This window comes from Leucoraja erinacea, chromosome 31 (genome assembly GCF_028641065.1).
Source record: "Leucoraja erinacea ecotype New England chromosome 31, Leri_hhj_1, whole genome shotgun sequence".
Lineage (NCBI taxonomy): Eukaryota > Metazoa > Chordata > Chondrichthyes > Rajiformes > Rajidae > Leucoraja > Leucoraja erinaceus.
This window is the reverse complement of record NC_073407.1, coordinates 26,195,757-26,217,714: the sequence shown is the minus strand read 5'-3', so window position 1 is coordinate 26,217,714 and position 21,958 is coordinate 26,195,757. Positions and strand designations below refer to the sequence as shown.

The 21,958-nt window shown below is 48.0% G+C and overlaps 1 protein-coding gene across 2 annotated transcripts in view; it reads left to right on the top strand.

Annotated features, from left to right (window-relative positions):
- abca2 (ATP-binding cassette, sub-family A (ABC1), member 2) overlaps window positions 1-21,958 on the top strand; it is a 327,339-nt gene that overhangs the window by 129,171 nt on the left and 176,210 nt on the right. For both annotated transcript variants that reach the window (XR_008725992.1, XM_055660339.1), the window contains exons 18-28: window positions 1,522-1,672; window positions 3,690-3,894; window positions 5,253-5,417; window positions 9,527-9,707; window positions 11,347-11,559; window positions 13,237-13,433; window positions 14,463-14,645; window positions 16,394-16,569; window positions 17,108-17,228; window positions 19,197-19,478; window positions 21,900-21,958. The exon at window positions 21,900-21,958 is cut by the window's right edge and continues 157 nt beyond it. Coding sequence is in view for 1 of the 2 variants with exons in the window: in XM_055660339.1 (XP_055516314.1) it covers window positions 1,522-1,672; window positions 3,690-3,894; window positions 5,253-5,417; window positions 9,527-9,707; window positions 11,347-11,559; window positions 13,237-13,433; window positions 14,463-14,645; window positions 16,394-16,569; window positions 17,108-17,228; window positions 19,197-19,478; window positions 21,900-21,958 (1,933 nt within the window). In the remaining variant the exon portion in view is untranslated. The remainder of the gene's footprint in view (window positions 1-1,521; window positions 1,673-3,689; window positions 3,895-5,252; window positions 5,418-9,526; window positions 9,708-11,346; window positions 11,560-13,236; window positions 13,434-14,462; window positions 14,646-16,393; window positions 16,570-17,107; window positions 17,229-19,196; window positions 19,479-21,899) is intronic.

Below are 21,958 nucleotides of genomic sequence, written 5' to 3'. Positions count from 1 at the left end.
CAGCTCATTAAGATGTGATTACCTTCGCCGTTTCATCTCCTGCTGACGTCGAGAGTTTGACATTTGGTTTCTTGATGTCAATGCTGAATAAATGAGCGACAGCCTTTACTCAAAGTGACCTTTTTTCAATCACCCTGCCGTTAAAATTATATTTATGAATATCGCTGACCTGCTAAAGTAGTTATACAGACACAAAACGCTGGAGTAACTCAGCGGGTTAGGCAGCATCTGTGGAGAACATGGATAGGTGACGTTTCACAGAGTGCTGGAGTAACTCAGCGGGTCAGGCAGCATCCATGGCACTAAGGAAATAGGCAATGTTTCGGGCCGAAACCCGTAAGGGTTTCGGCCCGAAACGTTGCCTATTTCCAGAAGGATTTCGGCCTGAAACGTTGCCTATTTCCAGAAGGATTTCGGCCCGAAACGTTGCCTATTTCCTTAGCTCCATAGATGCTGCTGCACCATAACTCAGCGGGCCAGGCAGCATCTGTGGAGAACATGGATAGGTGACGTTTCACAGAGTGCTGGAGTAACTCAGTGGGTCAGGCAGCATCTGTGGAGAACATGGATAGGTGACGTTTCACAGAGTGCTGGAGTAACTAAAAAAAAAAATTAAAAAAAAGTAAATTAAAGTATCCTTTATTGTAAACACAGTAAAGTCCGAAGGTCACCATTGAGGTAGTTGCTAACTCAGGACCGCTGTCTGGTTGTGGTAGGATGGTTCAGTTGCCTGACAACAGCTGGGAAGAAACTGTCCCTAAATATGGAGGTGTGCGTTTTCACACCTGTACCTTTTGCCTGATGGGAGAGGGGAGAAGGTCATATGATCATAAGAGATAGGTGCAGAATTAGGCCATTCGGCCCGTCAAGTCTATTCCACCATTCAATCATGACTGATCTATCTCACCCTCCTAACCCCATTCTCCTGCCTTCTCCCCTTAACCTCCTGCACCCGTACTAATCAACAATCTAAAGAAGAGGGAGTGGCCAGGGTGGGACTGGCCCTTGATGATGCTGCTGGCCTTGCCGAGGCAGCGTGAGGTGTAGATGGAGTCAATGGAAGGGAGGCTGGTCTGCACTAACTCTTTTTTTGACCTATTGAAAAAATCCCAGAGTATCATAAAGGACATTTCCCACCCCGGACACTCCCTGTTTGAACTGTTGCCGTCAGGCAGACGGTACAGATCTGCAAGGACAAGGACGAACAGACTAAAAAACAGTTTTTACCCCACTGCTATAAAAGCACTAAATGTAGCCGCCAAGGAACGCAGGGGCGATACAGACTAAGGGACTGTGGTACACTGTGGAATCAACAGAAGGATGGAGGGTTGGGTGTATATGCTATTGTCGTGATATTTATTTAGTTGTTTATCTTTTAATATTTTATCTTGTATGTATCGTTAGCTTTTAGAAATGTTTGAATGGTGCACTGACTGGCTGACATTTTTAAATTTCGTTGTACATGATTCATGTTACAATGGCAATAAAGAAACTATTCTATTCTATTCTATTCTATTACAGTTTCCTGATCTCTGTGGTCTACTCCAAGGCAAAGCTAGCCTCAGCGTGTGGTGGGATCATATACTTCCTCAGCTATGTCCCTTACATGTATGTAGCTATTCGTGAAGAGGTGGCTCATGATAGGATCACGGCCTTTGAGAAGTGTATAGCGGTAGGAACTTTTACAAACGTGTTATTATTTATCGCAATATTTTACTGAAGGGGTTTCACAAAATGTCTTTACTAAAATAGTGGTGTTAGTTTAATGTGGTGGAAGGAACTGCAGATGCTGGTTTAAACCGTAGACACATAAAAGCTGGAGTAACTCAGCGGGACAGGCAGCATCTCCGGAGAGAAGGAATGGGTGGCGTTTCGGGTCGAGACCCTTGTTCAGACTGAGTGTCGGGGAAACAAGATGTATAGATGGTGTCTATCGGTGGTTTTAGTTTAGTTTAGAGATTCAGTGAGGAAATTGGCCAACCAAGTCCGCACCCGCCTGTGATTCCCATACACTAACACTATCCTACACACACTAGCGACAGTTTACAGTTTTTAAAACATCAAAGCCAATTAACCTACAAACCTGCACGTCTTTGGAGTGTGGGAGGAAACCGGAGCTCCCGGAGAAAACCCACACCGGTCACAGGGAGAACGTGCAAACTCCATAGAGACAGCACCCGTAGTTAGGATTGAGCCTGGGTTTCTGGTGCTGAGAGGCAGCAACTCTACCGCTGTGCCACCTTTAACCAAACAAAGTATATGAAGTTACCATATAACCATATAACAATGTTGCTGAACACATAATCTCCCCTAGTCCCATATACCTGTGCTCAGACCATAACCCTCCATTCCCTTCCCATCCATATAACTATCCAATTCATTTTTAAATGATAAAAACGAACCTGCCTCCACCACCTTCACTGGAAGCTCATTCCACACTGCCACCACTCTCTGAGTAAAGAAGTTCCCCCTCATGTTACCCCTAAACTTCTGTCCCTTAATTCTCAAGTCATGTCCCCTTGTTTGAATCTTCCCTACTCTCAGTGGGAAAAGCTTTTCCACGTCAACTCTGTCTATCCCTCTCATCATTTTAAAAACCTCTATCAAGTCCCCCCTTAACCTTCTGCGCTCCAAAGAATAAAGAAGTAGATCTTCTGGTAGAGTCCACACACAAGATTAGATGTTGTCCAGCCAGAGTTCAACACACGTCTGGGCATCTGGACACAATGGTGTCTGTTGTCGCTTCTTGTGTGTGGTGGTGGCAGGCATCCTCCGCCCATTAATGTAGGTGGAGACTAATGATTTCAGAACACGTTTGTTCATGCGCCACTTTTACAAAGGTCTTTCCAAGATAATATTTTTGCCCGGTGAATTCCGTCGTTTCTCACCACAGTTGCAGACCAGCGGGAGAGTCTTGGATCAGAGGTCGCAGCCTCAGAATAAAAGGATGGACCTTTAGAAAGGAGAAGAGGAGGAACTGTCTTATGAAGAAAGACTGGATAGACTTGGTTTATACTCTCTAGAATTTAGGAGATTGAGAGGGGATCTTATAGAAACTTACAAAATTCTTAAGGGGTTGGACAGGCTAGATGCAGGAAGATTGTTCCCGATGTTAGGGAAGTCCAGGACAAGGGGTCACAGCTTAAGGATAAAGGGGAAATCCTTTAAAACCGAGATGAGAAGAACTTTTTTTCACACAGAGAGTGGTGAATCTCTGGAACTCTCTGCCACAGAGGGTAGTTGAGGCCAGTTCATTGGCTATATTTAAGAGGGAGTTAGATGTGGCCCTTGTGGCTAAGGGGATCAGGGGGTATGGGGAGAAGGCAGGTACGGGATACTGAGTTGGATGATCAGCCATGATCATATTGAATGACGGTGCAGGCTCGAAGGGCCGAATGGCCTACTCCTGCACCTAATTTCTATGTTTCTATGTTTCTATGAATGTATTTGGTCAGAGGGTAGTGAATCTGCAGAATTCATTGCCCCAAGAGGCCAAGTTAATCGATATTTTTAAGGTGGCGATTGATAATACGGGTGTCAGGGGTTATGGGGGGGAAGGCAGGAGAATGGGGTTTGCAAGGGAGAGATAGATCAGCTGTGATTGAATGGCGGAGTGGGCCGAATGGCCTAATTCTGCTCCTATCGCATATGAACATGATGAGCACTAATGTTGTCTCTTTCACTTCCAGTCACTCATGTCCACGACTGCGTTCGGCCTTGGCTCCAAGTACTTTGCTCTGTATGAGGTATCGGGAGTTGGCATTCAGTGGCACACCCTCAACCAGTCACCGGTGGAAGGAGATGACTTCAACCTGCTTCTGTCCATGGTCATGTTGATTGTAGATGCTACAGTCTACGGAGTGCTGACATGGTACATCGAGGCTGTACATCCAGGTGATACCTCCTCTGGCACTTCACTCTTTCCATTAAGAAACAACACTCCTTTCTCTCTCTGTCCTAATACCCGTACTAATCAAGAATCTATCTATCTCTGACATAAATATCCACTGACTTGGCCTCCACAACCTTCCGTAACAAAGAATTCCACAGATTCACCACCCTCTGACTAAAGACATTCCTCCTCATCTCCTTCCTAAAGGAACATCCTTTAATTCTGAGGCTGTGGCCTCTTGTCCTGGGCTCTCCCACTAGTGGAAACATCCTCTCCACATCCACTCTATCCAAGCCTTTCACCATTTTGTACGTTTCAATGAGGTTCCCCCCTCATTCTTCTAAACTCCAGCGAGTACAGGCCCAGTGCCGACAAACGCTCATATTAGGTTAATCTGCTCATTCCTGGGATCATTCTTGTAAACCTCCTCTGGACCCTCTCCAGAGCCGGCACATCCTTCCTCAGATACGGTTCCCAAAATTGTTCACAATATTCCAAACGCAGTCTGACCAGCGCCTTATAGAGCCTCAGTATTACATCACTGTTTTTGTACACAAGCCCTCTTGAAATAAATGCAAGCATTGAGTTTGCTTTCTTTACTAGCAATTCGGCTTGCAGCTTAACTTTTAGAGAATCCTGCACCAGCATTCCCCAGTCTCTTTGCACCTCTGATTTCTCGATTCTCTCCCCATTTAGAAAATAGTCAGGTTTCCAACCTAAAACATCACCTATCCCCATTGAGTTAGTCCAGCACTATGTGTCTATCTTCAGTATGACATTCAGTTTAGTTTATAGCCCTGTCCCACGGTACGAGTTCATTCCAAGAGCTCTCCCGAGTTTGCCCTGATTCGAACTCGGAGATTTACGGTAATGGCCGCTCGTCGGTACTCGGGGCTCTCGTGGACATTTTTCAACATGTTGAAAAATCTTCACCAGTCTTACCGAGCTTACCTGCTGTTAGCGAGTCTTCTCGAGTATCTGCCTTTAGCGTTACGAGCCGCTAAGAGACGTCCCCGAGCTCTGACGTACCCGCTACGTTCATTCTCCGTGCTTACCACGAGTTTGATTTTTGACTCGGGAGAGCTCTTACATAGAAACATAGAAAATAGGTGCAGGAGTAGGCCATTCGGCCCTTCGAGCCTGCACCGCCATTCAATATGATCATGGCTGATCATCCAACTCAGTACCCTGTACCTGCCTTCTCTCCATACCCCCTGATCCCTTTAGCCACAAGGGCCACATCTAACTCCCTCTTAAATATAGCCAATGACCTGGCCTCAACTACCCTCTGAATGAACTTGCACCGTGGGACAGGGCTGTAACGTGTAACGTATCTCTCTGTTCCTTCCTTTCTACCCAGGGATGTATGGGCTTCCCAGACCATGGTACTTCCCTTTCCAGAAGTCCTACTGGTTGGGGAATGGGCGGATTGAGACGTGGGAATGGAGTTGGCCTTGGGCGAAGAGCAGCAGGCTCAGCATTATGGAGGATGACCAAGCCTGTGCCATGGAGAGCAGGAGACTCGGTAACACCACCATCTCTGTTTGTTAAAGTGCTTCACTGTTACAGTGTGTTGGGCTGCTCACAGCGTGAGAACGTACATATCTGATGTAGTGTGGAGGATGTCCTAGAGTCCTAGAGTGATACAGTGTGGAAACACTGGCCCACATTGGCCAACACTGGCCCACACTGGCCCACACTGGCCCGCACTGGCCCGCACTGGCCCGCACTGGCCCGCACTGGCCCGCACTGGCCCGCACTGGCCCGCACTGGCCCGCACTGGCCCGCACTGGCCCGCACTGGCCCGCACTGGCCCACACTGGCCCGCACTGGCCCACACTGGCCCGCACTGGCCCACCCTGGCCCCCCCTGGCCCACACTGGCCCACACTGGTTCACACTGGCCCACACTGGCCCACACTGGCCCACACTGACCCGCACTGGCCAACACTGGCCCACACTGGCCCACACTGGCCCACACTGACCCGCACTGGCCAACACTGGCCCACACTGGCCCACACTGGCCAACATGTCCCAGCTACACTGGTCAAGGTAAAGAAAACCTTGGGAGGAGTGACAGAATCGAGGCAAGTGTAAGATAATTGCCTCATTGAAAGTTCTAAATACACTTCAAGCTGTTGCCTCACAGCACCAGCGACCTGAGTTCAAGCCCCACCTCATGTACTGTCTATGTGGAGTTTGCAGGTTCTCACTGTAACCGCATGTGTTTCCTCCAAGTGCTCCAGTTACCTCCAGTTTCCTAAACGCGTGTTGGTCTGTAGGCTGATAGGCTGCTGTAAATCGTCCCTAGTGTGGTAGAATCTGGGAGGTTGATGCGAATGTGAAGAGGATAAAAATGGGATTAATGCCAGATCTGTGTGAATTAGTGGGAGACGGTCGGTACCGACATGATGGGCTGAAGGGTCTGTTTCTGCACTATATCTCACTGTGGACTTAATAACCGGTTGTTTGAAGTTCTATACAAGTTTATAACCGGGGGGGGGGGGGGGGAGGCTTCTGGGAAAAGAAGGATTGAGATGGAAAGATAGATCAGCCTTGACTGAATAGCGGAGGAGACTTGATGGGCCGAATGGCCTAATTCTGCTCCTAGAACATATCTTATTAGATTTTATGGAGGAATTTCTTTAGTCAGAGGGTGGTGAGTCTGTGGGATTCATTGTGGAGACCAAATGATTGGGTATTTATTAAAGCGGAGATGGGTGGATTCTTGATTATTGGGGGTGTCAAAGGTTACTTATAGAAGTTTCTTATAGAAGTTTCTTATAGTTTCTTACAGGCAGGTGGGACTAGTGTAGCTGGGACATGTTTGCCATAGAGGGAGTACAGAGAAGGTTCACCAGACTGATTCCTGGGATGTCAGGACTTTCATATGAAGAAAGACTGGATAGACTTGGCTTATACTCGCTAGAATTTAGAAGATTAAGGGGGGATCTTATAGAAACATACAAAATTCTTAAGGGGTTGGACAGGCTAGCTGCAGGAAGATTGTTCCCGATGTTGGGAAAGTCCAGAACAAGGGGTCACAGTTTAAGGATAAGGGGGAAAATCTTTTAGGACCGAGATGAGGAAAACTTTTTTCACACAGAGAGTGGTGAATCTCTGGAATTCTCTGCCACAGAAGGTAGTTGAGGCCAGTTCATTGGCTATATTTAAGAGGGGGTTAGATGTGGCCCTTGTGGCTAAAAGGATCAGGGGGTATGGAGAGAAGGCAGGAACAGGATACTGAGTTGGATGATCAGCCATGATCACATTGAATGGCGGTGCTGGCTCGAAGGGCCGAATGGCCTACTCCTGCACCTATTTTCTATGTTTCTATGTTTCTATGTTACGGGAGAAGGCAGAAGAATGGGATCGAGAGTGAAAGATAGATCAGCCATGATTGAATGGCGGAGTAGACACATTGGGCCAAATTGAGCCAAATTCTGCCTCAATAACATATGAATGTATAATCTGCTCATATTTTTCTGAATCTGCTATTTAATCATAAACTTTGTTGGTGATTTATTTTATCGTGTAATGGTTGTCTTTGTAGATTATACTGGTCGACATGGCCATTCATAAGAGACTTGGTTGGAACTTAATCATTAAATTAATTGCATGACCATCCTTGGATGGTATCTTGGAACGAGTATCATTCCTTGTTCATAATTACATAGGAGCAGAGTTTGGACATCTGCTGAAGAAGATGATAGCCCACGGTATCAAAGGGCAGATGCTAGCACGGATAGCAGCTTGGCTGGATGGCAGTAGACAAAGAATGGCAATTGAGGGGGCTCTCTCTGGCTCATTTTCTTGCGTGTGGCGTGCACAGCCTAAATTTGCAGGACAACTTGCTTAAGAAGGAACTGTGCAGATGCTGGTAAATCGAAGGCAGACAAAAATGCTGGAGAAACTCGGCGGGTGCAGCAGCATCTATGTACCTTGTCCTTACCATCTGGACGCCCGCAGCGACTGCCGCGGAGGGTTGAGGTCCCGACCACGGGGGAAAATGGAGGAGGACTGGCCAAATTGTGTGCCTTCCACCACAGTGATGAATGCTGTGGTGGATGTTTATGTTAAAATTTTATTGTGTTTTTGTATGTGCTCTTTAGCATTGTATCGCGCTGGTCTCCAAATCTGAGGAAGGACATTATTGCCATAGAGGGAGTGCAGAGACGGTTCACCAGACTGATTCCTGGGATGTCAGGACTGTCTTATGAAGAAAGACTGGATAGACTTGGTTTACACTCTCTAGAATTTAGGAGATTGAGAGGGGATCTTATAGAAACTTACAAAATTCTTAAGGGGTTGGACAGGCTAGATACAGGAAGATTGCTCCCGATGTTGGGGAAGTCCAGGACAAGGGGTCACAGCTTAAGGATAAGGGGGAAATCCTTTAAAACCGAGATGAGAAGAACTTTTTTTCACACAGAGAGTGGTGAATCTCTGGAACTCTCTGCCACAGAGGGTAGTTGAGGCCAGTTCATTGGCTATATTTAAGAGGGAGTTAGATGTGGCCCTTGTGGCTAAGGGGATCAGGGGGTATGGAGAGAAGGCAGGTTCGGGATACTGAGTTGGATGATCAGCCATGATCATATTGAATGGCGGTGCAGGCTCGAAGGGCCGAATGGCCTACTCCTGCACCTAATTTCTATGTTTCTATGTTTCTATGACATATCTTTTCACTTGCAATTTTTTGTGCAATGTGACAAATAAACCGTATTGATTGATTGATTGGAGCGTAGGAAATAGGCAACGTTTCGGGCCGAAACCGAAAGTTTCGGCCCGAAACGTTGCCTATTTCCTTCGCTCCATAGATGTTGCTGCACCCGCTGAGTTTCTCCAGCATTTTTGTGTCCCTTCGTAGGACAACTTGTTCTTTTTGATCTTATTTGATTATGCATGTCGGGTTGATTGCATTCGTCGGAACAGTTGCGTGCCAGTGACTAGCAGAGTTCTGTGCTGGGGCCGCTACTCTTCACCTTGTAGACTTCATCAGTTCTGCGGTTGTACAGGGCTCTGGTGAGACCACATCTGGAGTATTGTGCACAGTTTTGGTCTCCTAATTTGAGGAAGGACATCCTTGTGATTGAGGCAGTGCAGCGTAGGTTCACGAGATTGATCCCGGGGATGGGGCGGGACTGTCATATGACGAAAAATTGAAAAGACTAGGCTTGTATTCACTGGAGTTTAGGATTAGGGGGGATCTTATAGAAAGATATAAAATTATAAAAGGACTGGACAAGCTGGATGCAGGAAAAATGTTCCCAATGTTGGGCGAGTCCAGAACCAGGGGCCACAGTCTTAGAAGAAAGGGGAGGTCATTTAAGACTGAGGTGAGAAAAAACTTTTTCACCTAGAGTGAATTTTTTGGAATTCCCTGCCACAGAGGGCAGTTGAGGCCAAGTCACTGGATGGATTTAAGAGAGAGTTAGATAGAGCTCTATGGGCTAGTGGAGTCAAGGGATATGGGGAGAAGACAGGCACGGGTTATTGATTGGGGACGATCAGCCATGATCACAATGAATGGTGGTGCTGGCTCGAAGGGCCGAATGGCCTCCTCCTGCACCTATTTTCTATGTTTCTATCATGTTGTACCTGCTCATTGGTGATTTACTGTCCTATCTCCTAACAGAAGAGACTCGGGGGATAGAGGAGGAACCGAGCCATTTGCCTTTGGTGGTGTGCATTGACAAGCTGACCAAGGTCTACAAGACTGGGAAGAAACTGGCTCTGAACAAGCTCAGCCTCAACTTGCATGAGAACCAGGTGGTGTCATTCCTGGGCCACAATGGTGCGGGGAAAACCACCACCATGTAAGTCTCCAGCCACGAAGCTTTTCACCTTTGTATTGTGTACAAGGTTAGCAAAACATGGCAGAACCTGCTCCGACAATCACTGGCAGCGTCATGCCAAATAAAATCAAGATTAGGCCAAAATAAATTAATTGACACATGGAGCGGCTTGGACAATTTCAACTTCATAAGTGATCGGAGCAGAATTAGGCCATTCGGCCCATCAAGCCTACTCCGCCATTCAATCATGGCTGATCTATCTCTCCCTCCTAACCCCATTCTCCTGCCTTCTCCCCATAACCACTGGTACCCGGACTAATCAAGAATCTATCCATCTCCGCTTTAAAAATATCCACTGACTTGGCCTCCACAGCCGTCTACGGCAATGAATTCCACAGATTCACCACACTCTGAGTAAAATTCCTCCTTGTCACCTCCTTTCTAAAAGAAAGTCCTTTAATACTGAGCCTAAGGCTTCTGGTCCTAGACTCTGGCACTACTAGAGAGAAACATCCTCTCCACATCCAAGTCAGATGTGTAAAGCTGAGCGTGCATTGCCGACATTCCGGACTGGGATCGGGACATGCCACATTCCGACTCCCAGGAGGCCGTGGAGAAACCGGGCGGCGAAGCCTGGTCGGGCCGGTGAGTCTCGGTGGTGGCGGTGGAGCCTCGGACGGCGATCGGTGAAGGGCCGGGGGCACCACCGTGAGGGGGGGGGGGAGGGGAACAACAAAGGAGGACCCAACAAGATACAAGATAAATTTAATTGTCACATGTGCCAGATGGCACAGTGAAATGAATTCCCATACAGCCATACAATAAAAATAAACAGGACTCAACACATTATAGAATTCAACATAAAACATCCCCACACAGCAGAATCAGTCTCCCACTGTGTGGAAAGGCACCAAAGTCAGTCTTCTTCCTCCACTGTTCCCCGTGGTCAGGGTCTCCCCAAGCCCTCTGCAGTTGCAGCTACGGGCGGCCCGATGTCCAGGACCGCTCGCCGGGATGATACCAGTCCGACGTCGGGGCTGCGGGACGTCCTCAGCGGCGTGGACACTAGAGTCGGCCCCCTCCTACCGGAGTTGTCGGCTTCCAAAGTCCGCAGGCCGCGCCGGGTAGAGACTGCTGCTGTAGACTCTCTACAAGGCGCCCCAGGACTCAGGTATCGCCCGCTCCGTGGTGACTCCAGCGCTGCGCCGCCGCTGTAGCAGCCCTGGTCCGGATCCCGGTCCCCGGCAGGAAAGGCCGCTCCGATCCAGCTGGTAGGCCGCGAGGTGGGGGGCGAGGACGCAACTCGGAGAAATAGTCGCGTCCCCGCCAGGAAGAGACTGGGAGACGGTTTCCCCCTTACCCTGCCCCCCTCCCCCACATAGAAAAGTAAAAGTTTCCCCCTAAAACAGACTTTGGACTAACTAAAAATAATAAAAAAGATGGAAATGACAGACAGGCTGTAGGTAAAGGCTGCTGCCAGGGCAGCGCCCCTAGTGGTGACAACATGGAGGTATGCTGTAACTTTATCGTCGCCCTTTATGTGGCGTCTATTTGCATACCTTGGGCATGCGAGCAAATAATATCACTGTGCCTTGCAGCATGTGACAATGAAGTGAAGCACTCCGTTCCATGATGGGTCATTTTCATGTTGATGTTCCAGGTCCATTCTGACGGGATTGTTCCCACCCTCGGCGGGTTCGGCCACGATCTATGGGCACGACATCCGGACAGAGATGGATGAAATCAGGAAGAACCTGGGCATGTGCCCGCAGCACAATGTGCTGTTTGACAAGCTGACGGTGGAGGAGCACCTGTGGTTTTACTCCCGCCTCAAGGGGATGGCGGAGGATGAGATTCGAAAAGAAATGGATAAGTACGCTTCATTGTTAACTAACGCGATTGGGGGAATGAAACGAAGGAACTGCAGGTGCTGGTCCACAAATAGAAAGACACAAAGTGCTGGTGGACAAAAATGCTGGAGGATCTCAGCGGGTGAGGCAGCATCTATGGAGCGAAGGAATAGGTGACGTTCCGGGTCGAGACCCGAAAGGGTCTCGACCCGAAACGTCACCTATTCCTTCGCTCCATAGATGCTGCCTCACCCGCTGAGCTTCCGGAAGGTTCTCATCCCAGAACGTCACCTATTCCTTCGCTCCATAGATGCTGCCTCACCCGCTGAGTTTCTGGAAGGGTCTCGACCCGAAACGTCACCTATTCCTTCGCTCCATAGATGCTGCCTCACCCGCTGAGCTTCCGGAAGGTTCTCATCCCAGAACGTCACCTATTCCTTCGCTCCATAGATGCTGCCTCACCCGCTGAGTTTCTGGAAGGGTCTCATCCCGAAACGTCACCTATTCCTTCGCTCCATAGATGTTGCCTCACCCGCTGAGTTTCCGGAAGGGTCTCATCCCGAAACGTCACCTATTCCTTCGCTTCATAGATGTTGCCTCACCCGCTGAGTTTCTGGAAGGGTCTCATCCCAAAGCGGGCTATGGGAGAGCTGGGAAGGGGAGGGGAAAGAGGGAGAAAGCAGGGACTACCTGAAATTGACGAAGTCAATGTTCCTACCGCTGGTTTTCATGCATTCGATTTTTTCCAGTATCTGCTGTTCTTTCTTAAACACAAAGGGCTGGAGTCAGTCCACAGGTCAGGCAGCATCTGTGGAGAACATGGATAGGTGACGTTTCACAGAGTGCTGGAGTAACTCAGCGGGTCAGGCAGCATCTGTGGTGAACATGGATAGGTGACGTTTCACAGAGTGCTGGAGTAACTCAGCGGGTCAGGCAGCATCTGTGGAGAACATGGATAGGTGACGTTTTGGGTCGGGATCCTTCTTCAGACTGATTGTAGAGGGGAGAGAGGGTTGGAAAGGAAGCTGGAAGAGAGGAAGGGCAGGGCAACGCCTGGCAGGTGATAAGTTGATCAGGGGCGGCACAGTTCGATCCTGACTTTGCCTTGTTCAGTCTGCCTGAACCTACCTATACTCCCGATTGCTCCACACGTTAATACCTCTCCCATCCCCACACTGACCTTTCTGTCCTGGGCCTCCTCCACTGTCAGGGTGAGGCCCAGAGCAAATTGGAGGGACAGCATCTCCTATTTCGCTTGGGCAGCTTACACCCCAGCGGTATGAACATTGACTTCTCTAACTTCAGATAACCCCTCGCTTTCCCTCTCTCTCATTCCCCTCCCCTTCCCAGTTCTCCCACCATCCTTACTGTCTCTGACTCCATTCTATCTCTGTCCCGCCCACTCCCCTGTCATCAGTCTGAAGAAGGGTCTCGACCCGAAAAACGTCGCCCATTCCTTCACTCCAGAAATGCTGCCTGTCCCGCTGAGTTACTCCAGCACTTTGTGTCTACCTTGGGTTTAAACCAGCATCTGCAGTTCTTTCCTCCACACTTTGTCTTGCCCTTCTTCAGACTCCGTGCGATCTTTGTGTTTGCACGTCACAAACTAAAAAAAGTAGATGTGTGTGTGTGTGTGTGTGTTTGTAGACTTCGGGAATCCTGTGGTTTGGTACTTTATGGGTGATTGTGTTTGTGTTTAGAATGATTGAAGACTTGGAGTTGTCCAACAAGAGGCACTTCCTGGTACAGACATTGTCGGGAGGAATGAAGAGGAAACTATCTGTGGCCATTGCCTTTGTTGGAGGATCCAAGGCCATCATTCTTGATGAACCAACAGCAGGAGTTGACCCATATGCACGGCGAGCCATCTGGGACCTGATCCTGAAATACAAACAAGGTGACGTCAATGGATTTGGAAGGAACTACAGATGCTGCTTCACACTCAAGATAGTAGACACCTTCATGTTTTGGCCCATGGCAATTATTTGTGGCTGGTATTTATTTTTCCCCAAGTGTCAGTGGGGTTGTTAATAAGTTTGAGTGAATAAGAGGGAGTCTCATCCCAGCCATTCCCTCTTCTCCCCTCTCCCATCAGGCAAGAGATACAATAGACAATAGGTGCAGGAGTAGGCCGTTCGGCCCTTCAAGCCAGCACCACCATTCATCCCCAATCATTAACAGAAGTGTGAAAACGCACACCTCCAGATTCAGGGACAGTTTCTTCCCAGCTGTTATCAGGCAACTGAACCATCCTACCACACCCAGAGAGCGGTCCTGAACTACTGTCCACCTCTTTGGAAACCCTTAGACTATCTTTAATTTGACTTTACTAGACTTTACCTTGCACTAAACATTATTCCCTTTGAAATGTGTTTGTACACTGTGGATGGTTTGGTTATAATCATGTATAATCTTTCCGCTGACTGGTTAGCGCTGGTTTAGTGGCAAACTAAACTAAACTAAAAAGTTCATTACAGTCATAGGAGCAGAATGAGGTCACTAATTCTACATCGATTCTACATGGCTGATCTATCTCTCCCTCCGAACCCCATTCTCCTGCCATCTCCCCATAACCTTTGACACCCGTACTAATCAAGAATCTGCTTTAGAAATACTAATTGATGGCCCCAATAGCCGTCTGTGGCAATGAATTCCACAGATTCACCACCCTCTGGCTAAAGTCATTCCTCCTCACCTGCTTCCTAAAGGAACGTCCTTTAATTCTGAGGCTGTGCCCTCTGGTCCTAGACTCTCCCACTAGTGGAAACATCCTCTCCACATCCACCCTATCTCCAGGCCTTTCACTCTCCGGCTAAGATGAATGAAAACTAACAATGTGATTTGAGTCGGCAACAACCTTTCTCAATAGAATTTGATTTTTTTGATTTTCAACAGCTGATATAAATCTTTTGTGCAACAATTGCAGGTCGGACAATTCTCCTGTCCACACATTACATGGACGAGGCCGATCTGCTTGGAGACCGTATCGCGATCATTTCGCACGGGAAGTTGAAGTGTTGCGGGTCGCCGCTGTTTCTCAAAAGCACCTACGGGGACGGCTACAAGTTGACTGTGGTGAAGAAACAGCATGACTCACAAACTAACTCAGGTTTGTAGCACAATTCTTCATGAGTCCGGCAGTAGAAGGGTCTCAATCTATTCCTTTTCCCCAGAGATAGTGTCTGATCCAATAGACAATAGCCAATAGGTGCAGGAGTTGGCCATTCGGCCCTTCGAGCCAGCACCGCCATTCAATGAGATCCTGGCTGATCATCCCCGCTGAGTTACTCCATTTTTTTGTGTCTATCTACACTGTTGGTTCTTCTTTTGACCAGAGTAGGGGAATCGAGAACCAGAGGACCTAAGTTTAAGGTGAGGGGAGTGGGGGGAGGGAAGGTTTGCTCTACTCAACTCCAGAGATACAGCGTGCAAACAGGCCCTTCGGCCCACCGAGTCCATGTTGACCAGTGATCACCCGTACATAGAAACATAGAAAATAGGTGCAGGAGTAGGCCATTCGGCCCTTCGAGCCTGCACCGCCATTCAATATGATCATGGCTGATCATCCAACTCGGTATCCTGTACCTGCCTTCTCTCCATACCCCCGAAGGGCCACATCTAACTCCCTCTTAAATATAGCCAATGAACTGGCCTCAACTACCTTCTGAGGCAGAGAATTCCAGAGATTCACCACTCTCTGTGTAAAAAATGTTTTTCTCATCTCGGTCCTAAAAGATTTCCCCCTTATCCTTAAATTGTGACCCTTTGTTCTGGACTTCCCCAACATCGGGAGCAATCTTCCTGCATCTAGCCTGTCCAACCCCTTAAGAATTTTGTAAGTTTCTATAAGATCCCCCCTCAATCTCCTAAATTCTAGAGAGTATAAACCAAATCTATCCAGTCTTTCTTCATAAGACAGTCCTGACATCCCAGGAATCAGTCTGGTGAACCTTCTCTGCACTCCCTCTATGGCAATAATGTCCTTCCTCAGATTTGGAGACCAAATCTCGGTCCTAAAAGATTTCCCCCTTATCCTTAAACTGTGACCCCTTGTTCTGGACTTCCCCAACATCGGGAACAAGCACTAGCACTATCCTACATACAAGGAATGCTTTTCCAATTGTTTAAGGAGGAACTGCAGATGCTGGAAAATCGAAGGTACACAAAAAAGCTGGAGAAACTCAGCGGGTGCAGCCTACAAACCTGCACGTCTTTGGAGTGTGGAAGGAAAGCAAAGATCTCCGAGAAAACCCACGCAGTCACTGGGAGAGAACGTACAAACTCCGTACAGACAGCACCCGTGGCTGGGATCGAACCCAGGTCTCTGGGGCTGTGAGGCAGCAACTCTGCCCCAGCGCCACCGTGCAGCCCCTAATGATGGAGTATAATGAAGAAAATACAAAAGATGTAGGCATGTCAATTATAAGTAACACCTACTGTAAAGCAGGCTTGTTATATCAGCTGGTAGACAAAAATGCTGTAGAAACTCAGCGGGTGCAGCAGCATCTATGGAGCGAAGGAAATAGGCAATGTTTCGGGCCGAAACCCAAAGGAAATAGGTAACGTTTCGGGTCGAAACCCAAAGGGTTTCGGCCCGAAATGTTGCCTATTTCCTTCGCTCCATAGATGCTGCTGCACCCGCTGAGTTTCTCCAGCATTTTTGGTTTTTTGGTTTCGGCCCGAAATGTTGCCTATTTCCTTCGCTCCATAGATGCTGCTGCACCCCCTGAGTTTCTCCAGCATTTTTGTCTACCTTCGATTCTCCAGCATCTGCAGTTCCTTCTTAGACATTTTGTTATATCAGCCCTTTGCATTAAGAATAGAAATGCATTGAATATGTTTGCGTTGTGTTTCTAGATTCAGGACAGGATTGCAGCCCTTCGTTGCATTCTGCTTGCTTGGAATCTAAGGTGACTCAGTTTATTAAAAAGTATGTGGTGTCCACAATACTGATGATGGACACAAACACGGAGATATCGTACATTCTGCCGTCGGAAGCTGTGAAGAAGGGATGCTTCGAGAGGCTTTTCCAGGTACCAGCCTCTTGCCTTTACAAATAATCCTTCAACCAGCTTTCCTCAGCTACTGTTTTTGGACCAGGAATTTTCTTCTTTATCGACCTTTCCCTGGATTTAGCTGATATCTAAAATTGATATCTAGTTTGGAGGTGCCGCTTGGATGTGGAGAGGATGTTGCCACTAATGGGAGAGTCTAAGACCAGAGGGCGCAGCCTCAGAATTAAAGGATGTACCGTTACGAAGGAGATGAGGAGGAATTTCTTTAGTCAGAGGGTGGAATTCATTGCCACAGACGGCTGTCAATTTTTAAGGCGGAGATAGACAGGTACTTGATTAGTACGGGTGTCAGGGGTTATGGGGAGATTGGGGTTAAGAGGGAGAGGTAGATTCCCATTCACCCTTTCCTTCTCTCCAGAGATGCTGCCTGTCCCGCTGAGTTACTCCAGCATTTTGTGTCAGCCCATATTAAACCAGCATCTGCAGTGCCCTCCTACACAAAATAATGTAGCAATTGTGAGACTGAGTATACATGGATGATTTTTTCCCATTGTAGGCCCTGGACCTCAACTTGGAAGACCTGAATTTGACGAGTTTCGGTCTGATGGACACAACACTGGAGGAGGTTTTCTTGAAAGTTTCTGAAGAAGACCAGTCCTTGGAGAACAGCGACATAGGTAGATACCAGAGACTAGAGTTTTCGAGAATCATCTTGGGAATGTGTGGGGTTAACATATGATGAGCGTTTGACGGCATTGGGCCTGTGCTCACTGGAGTTTAAAAGGTTGTGGGGGGGACCTCATTGAAACTTACTGAATAGTGAAAGGCCTGGATAGAGTGGATGTGGAGAGGATGTTTCCACTGGTGGGAGAGTCTAGGACTAGAGGCTATAGCGTCTGAATAAAAGGGCATACCTTTAAGAAGGATGGTCACGGTGGCGCAGCGGTAGAGTTCCCGCCTTACAGCGAATGCAGCGCCGGAGACCCGGGTTCGATCCCGACTACGGGTGCTGTCTGTACGGAGTTTGCACGTTCTCCCCGTGTCCTGCGTGGGTTTTCCCCGAGATCTTCGGTTTCCTCCCACACTCCAAAGACGTACAGGTTTGTAGGTTAATTGGCTTGGCGTAAGTGTACAAATTGTCCCTAGTGTGTGTGTAGGGTATTGTTAATGTGCGGGGATCGCTGGTCGGCGTGGACCCGGTTGGCCGAAGGGCCTGTTTCCGCGCTGTATCACTAAACTAAAAAAAGGTGAGGATGAATTTATTTAGTCAGGGGGTGGTGAATCTGTGGAATTCTTTGCCACAGACGGCTGTGGAGCCCAGGTCAATGGATGTTTTTATAGAAACATAGAAAACATAGACAATAGGTGCAGGAGTAGGCCATTCGGCCCTTCGAGCCTGCACCGCCATTCAATATGATCATGGCTGACCATTCAACTCAGTATCCTGTACCTGCCTTCTCTCCATACCCCCTGATCCCTTTAGCCACAAGGGCCACATCTAACTCCCTCTTAAATATAGCCAATGAACTGGCCTCAACTACCTTCTGTGGCAGAGAATTCCACAGATTCGCCACTCTGTGTGTGAAAAATGTTTTTCTCATCTCGGTCCTAAAAGATTTCCCCTTATCCTTAAGCTGTGACCCCTTGTCCTGGACTTCCCCAACATCGGGAACAATCTTCCTGCATCTAGCCTGTCCAACCCCTTAAGAATTTTGTAAGTGTCTAGAAGATCCCTCCTCAATCCTCTAAATTCTAGCGAGTACAAGCCGAGTCTATCCAGTCTTTCTTCATATGAAAGTCCTGACATCCCAGGAATCAGTCTGGTGAACCTTCTCTGTACTCCCTCTATGGCAAGAATGTCCTTCCTCAGATTAGGAGACCAAAACTGTACGCAATACTCCAGGTGTGGTCTCACCAAGACCCTGTACAACTGCTGTAGAACCTCCCTGCTCCTATACTCAAATCCTTTTGCTATGAAAGCCAACATACCATTCGCTTTCTTCACTGCCTGCTGCACCTGCATGCCTACTTTCAATGACTGGTGAACCATGACACCCAGGTCTCGTTGCATCTCCCTTTTTCCTAATCGGCCACCATTCAGATCATTCCTGTTTTTGCCAGGAAAGTAGATTATTATGACAGAGATGGATAAATTCTTGATTAGTACATTGATTATTGCTCGTGGAAATGTCCACTCTATCCAGGCCTTTCACTATTCGGTAAGTTTCATTGAGGTCCCACTGAGATGTTGCGACAAGCCAACTCACGCTGAAGTTGCGGACGGAATCAGAGTCTTTACAAAGCTTCCGTATGAATTGAAGAGTTGGTCATATCTCAAAAGTATAATGGCCGCGGGGACAATCGCCATCGCCAGCGGGGGCTTTGACTTTGACTCTGACATGGGGGGGGGGGGGGGGGGGGGAGAGTGCAGTGGAGAGATAAGTTTTTTTTGGCCTTCCATCACAGCAATGTGATGGATGTTTATGTAAAATGTAAATTATGTTGTGTCTGGGGTCTATTTGTGTGTAATGTATGGCTGCAGAAACGGCATTTCGTTTGGACCTCCAGGGGTCCAAAGGACAATTAAATTGACTATTGACTATTGAAAACGCAAACACAATGTGTCTACCATCTTGTTTCTGTAGATGACAAGGATTTGGGGAAGGATGTGATGCAGACACCACAGGCGGACCAGAGAAATGGGCGCCACAAGGTCACCCCTCCTAAAGAAAGTTCCCGCCCGGTGAAAGTGAATGTGAGCAATCTGGTGACTTGTTCCACACTGAGTCAGTCCCAGTCCTCCGTCCACTCCTCCTCCTCTGTTGGCTCCGTGCGTGGAGACGAGATGAGAGGGTACTCTGAATTCTACGGAGACTACACCCCTCTGTTTGACAACCTGGTTGATGCGGACAATCTCAGTCTACAAGGTAGGTGAACAGCCACGGTCCAATTGTAGCGAAGATAGACACAGGCGGTCAGGGTGGTGCAGCGGTAGAGTTGCTGCCTTACAGCGAATGCAGCTCCGGAGACCCGGGTTCGATCCCGACTACGGGTGCTGTCTGTACGGAGTTTGTACCTTCTCCCCGTGACCTGCGTGGGTTTTGCCCGAGATTTTCGGTTTCCTCCCACACTTCAAAGACGTGCAGGTTTGTCGGTTAATTGGCTTCGTAAATGTAAAATAAAATTGCCCCAGTGTGTGTAGGATAGTGTTAGTGTGCGGGGATCGCTGGACGGCACGGACAGGGTGGGCCGAAGGGCCTGTTTCCGCGCTGTATCTCTAAACTAAACTAAAATGCTGGAGAAACTCAGCAGGACGGGCAGCATCTCTGGATAGAAGGAATGGGTGACGTTTCAGAGCCCCGACTTAGAACAAGGATCTCGACCTGAAACATCTTCAGTCTGAGGCGGGGAAGGTGGCCGGCTGGTAGAGTAGCAGTGTTACAGCGCCAAGGACCCGGGTTCGATCCTGACGATGGGTGCTGTCTGTACAGAGTTTGTATGTTCTCCCCGTGACCACGTGGGTTTTCTCCGGGAGCCCCCACACTACAGAGACGTACATGTTTGTATGTTGTGTAAGAAGGGACTGCAGATGAAGAAGGGTCTCAACCCGATTCCTTCTCTCCAGATATGCTCCCTGTCCCGCTGAGTTAGAAACATAGAAATTAGGTGCAGGAGTAGGCCATTCAGCCCTTCGAGCCTGCATCGCCATTCAATATGATCATGGCTGATCGTCCAACTCAGTATCCTGTACCTGCCTTCTCTCCATACCCCCTGATCCCTTTAGCCACAAGGGCCACATCTAACTCCCTCTTAAATATAGCCAATGAACTGGCCTCAACTACCCTCTGTGGCAAAGAATTCCAGAGATTCACCACTCTCTGTGTGAAAAATATTTTTCTCATCTCGGTCCTAAAAGATTTCCCCCTTATCCTTGAACTGTGACCCCTTGTTCTGGACTTCCCCAACATCGGGAACAATCTTCCTGCATCTAGCCTGTCCAACCCCTTACGAATTTTGTAAGTTTCTATAAGATCCCCCCTCAATCTTCTAAATTTTAGCGCTTACAAACCGAGTCTATCCAGTCTTTCTTCACATGAAAGTCCTGCAATCCCTGGAATCAGTCTGGTGAACCTTCTCTGTACTTTCTCTATGGCAAGAATGTCCTTCCTCAGATTAGGAGACCAAAACTGTACGCAACTGTACGGAGTTACTCCAGCTTTTTGTGTCTATTTCAGGTTTGTAGGCTAATTGGCTCGGTATAAAGGTCAAATTTGTACCTCATGTCGGGTAGTGTTAATGTGTGGGGATCGCTGGTCGGCACGGTCTTGGTGGGCCGAATGGCCTGTTTCTGCGCTGTATTTGTGTGTTTTGTGACTGTTGGCAGACAGGGGATAAATCCAGTTCTATTGTATCATATCGTTCCTCTAAACTAAACAAAACTAAATGATCAATGAGCCTATATACTGGAGACCCAGTAGCAGAACTATACACCATCTGCAGTCTGGGAATCTTTCCAAAAAATTGGACTCGATTACCAACCCTTTGTTATGCACCGTTATTTCCAACTCCATAATTAAAGCCAGTCGGATGCACTTCACTGAGATATGCATTACGTGGTCAAGATAAATAATGGTTTCAAATGTACTGACACATTCTCCTGTCAAGCTAATGTTCACCTCGGAGAATGGTCCTTGTTGTGAGCGATGTTTTAGGTGGAATTGGTCTCCTGACGTCTAAGGCTTTATTGCAGGGATGGCAGTTATATGCATAACATTACTCCAATGTAATTGCCTCATTATAGTTCTATTGAGTTTCACTGTATGAATTTCACAGTGAACGGAGAGCATCGTAGTTTAACTGTGGACGCAGCCCAGACCATCACACAAACCAACCTCCCTTCCACTGACTCCATCTACACCTCACGCTGCCTCGGCAAGGCCAGCAGCATCATCAAGGACCAGTCTCACCCCCAGCCACTCCCTCTTCTCCCCTCTCCCATCGGGCAAAAGGTACAGAAGTGTGAAAACGCACACCTCCAGATTCAGGGACAGTTTCTTCCCAGCTGTTATCAGGCAACTGAACCATCCTACCACAACTGGAGAGCAGTCCTGAACTACTATCTACCTCATTGGTGACCCTCAGACTATCTTTGATCGGACTTTGCTGGCTTTACCTTGCACTAAACGTTATTCCCTTATCATGTTTCTGTACATTGCAAATGGATCGATTGTAATCATGTATTGTCTTTCTGCTGACTAGTTAGCACGCAACAAAAGCTTTTCACTGTACCTCGGTACACGTGACAATAAACTGAAACTGCTGATACCTGTTTCCTCTGTCGTTTACAGCAGAACGTGAAGCAGAGCTGAAGAGCTTTGTTCTGGAGGGCCAAGGCAGCACCAAGCTG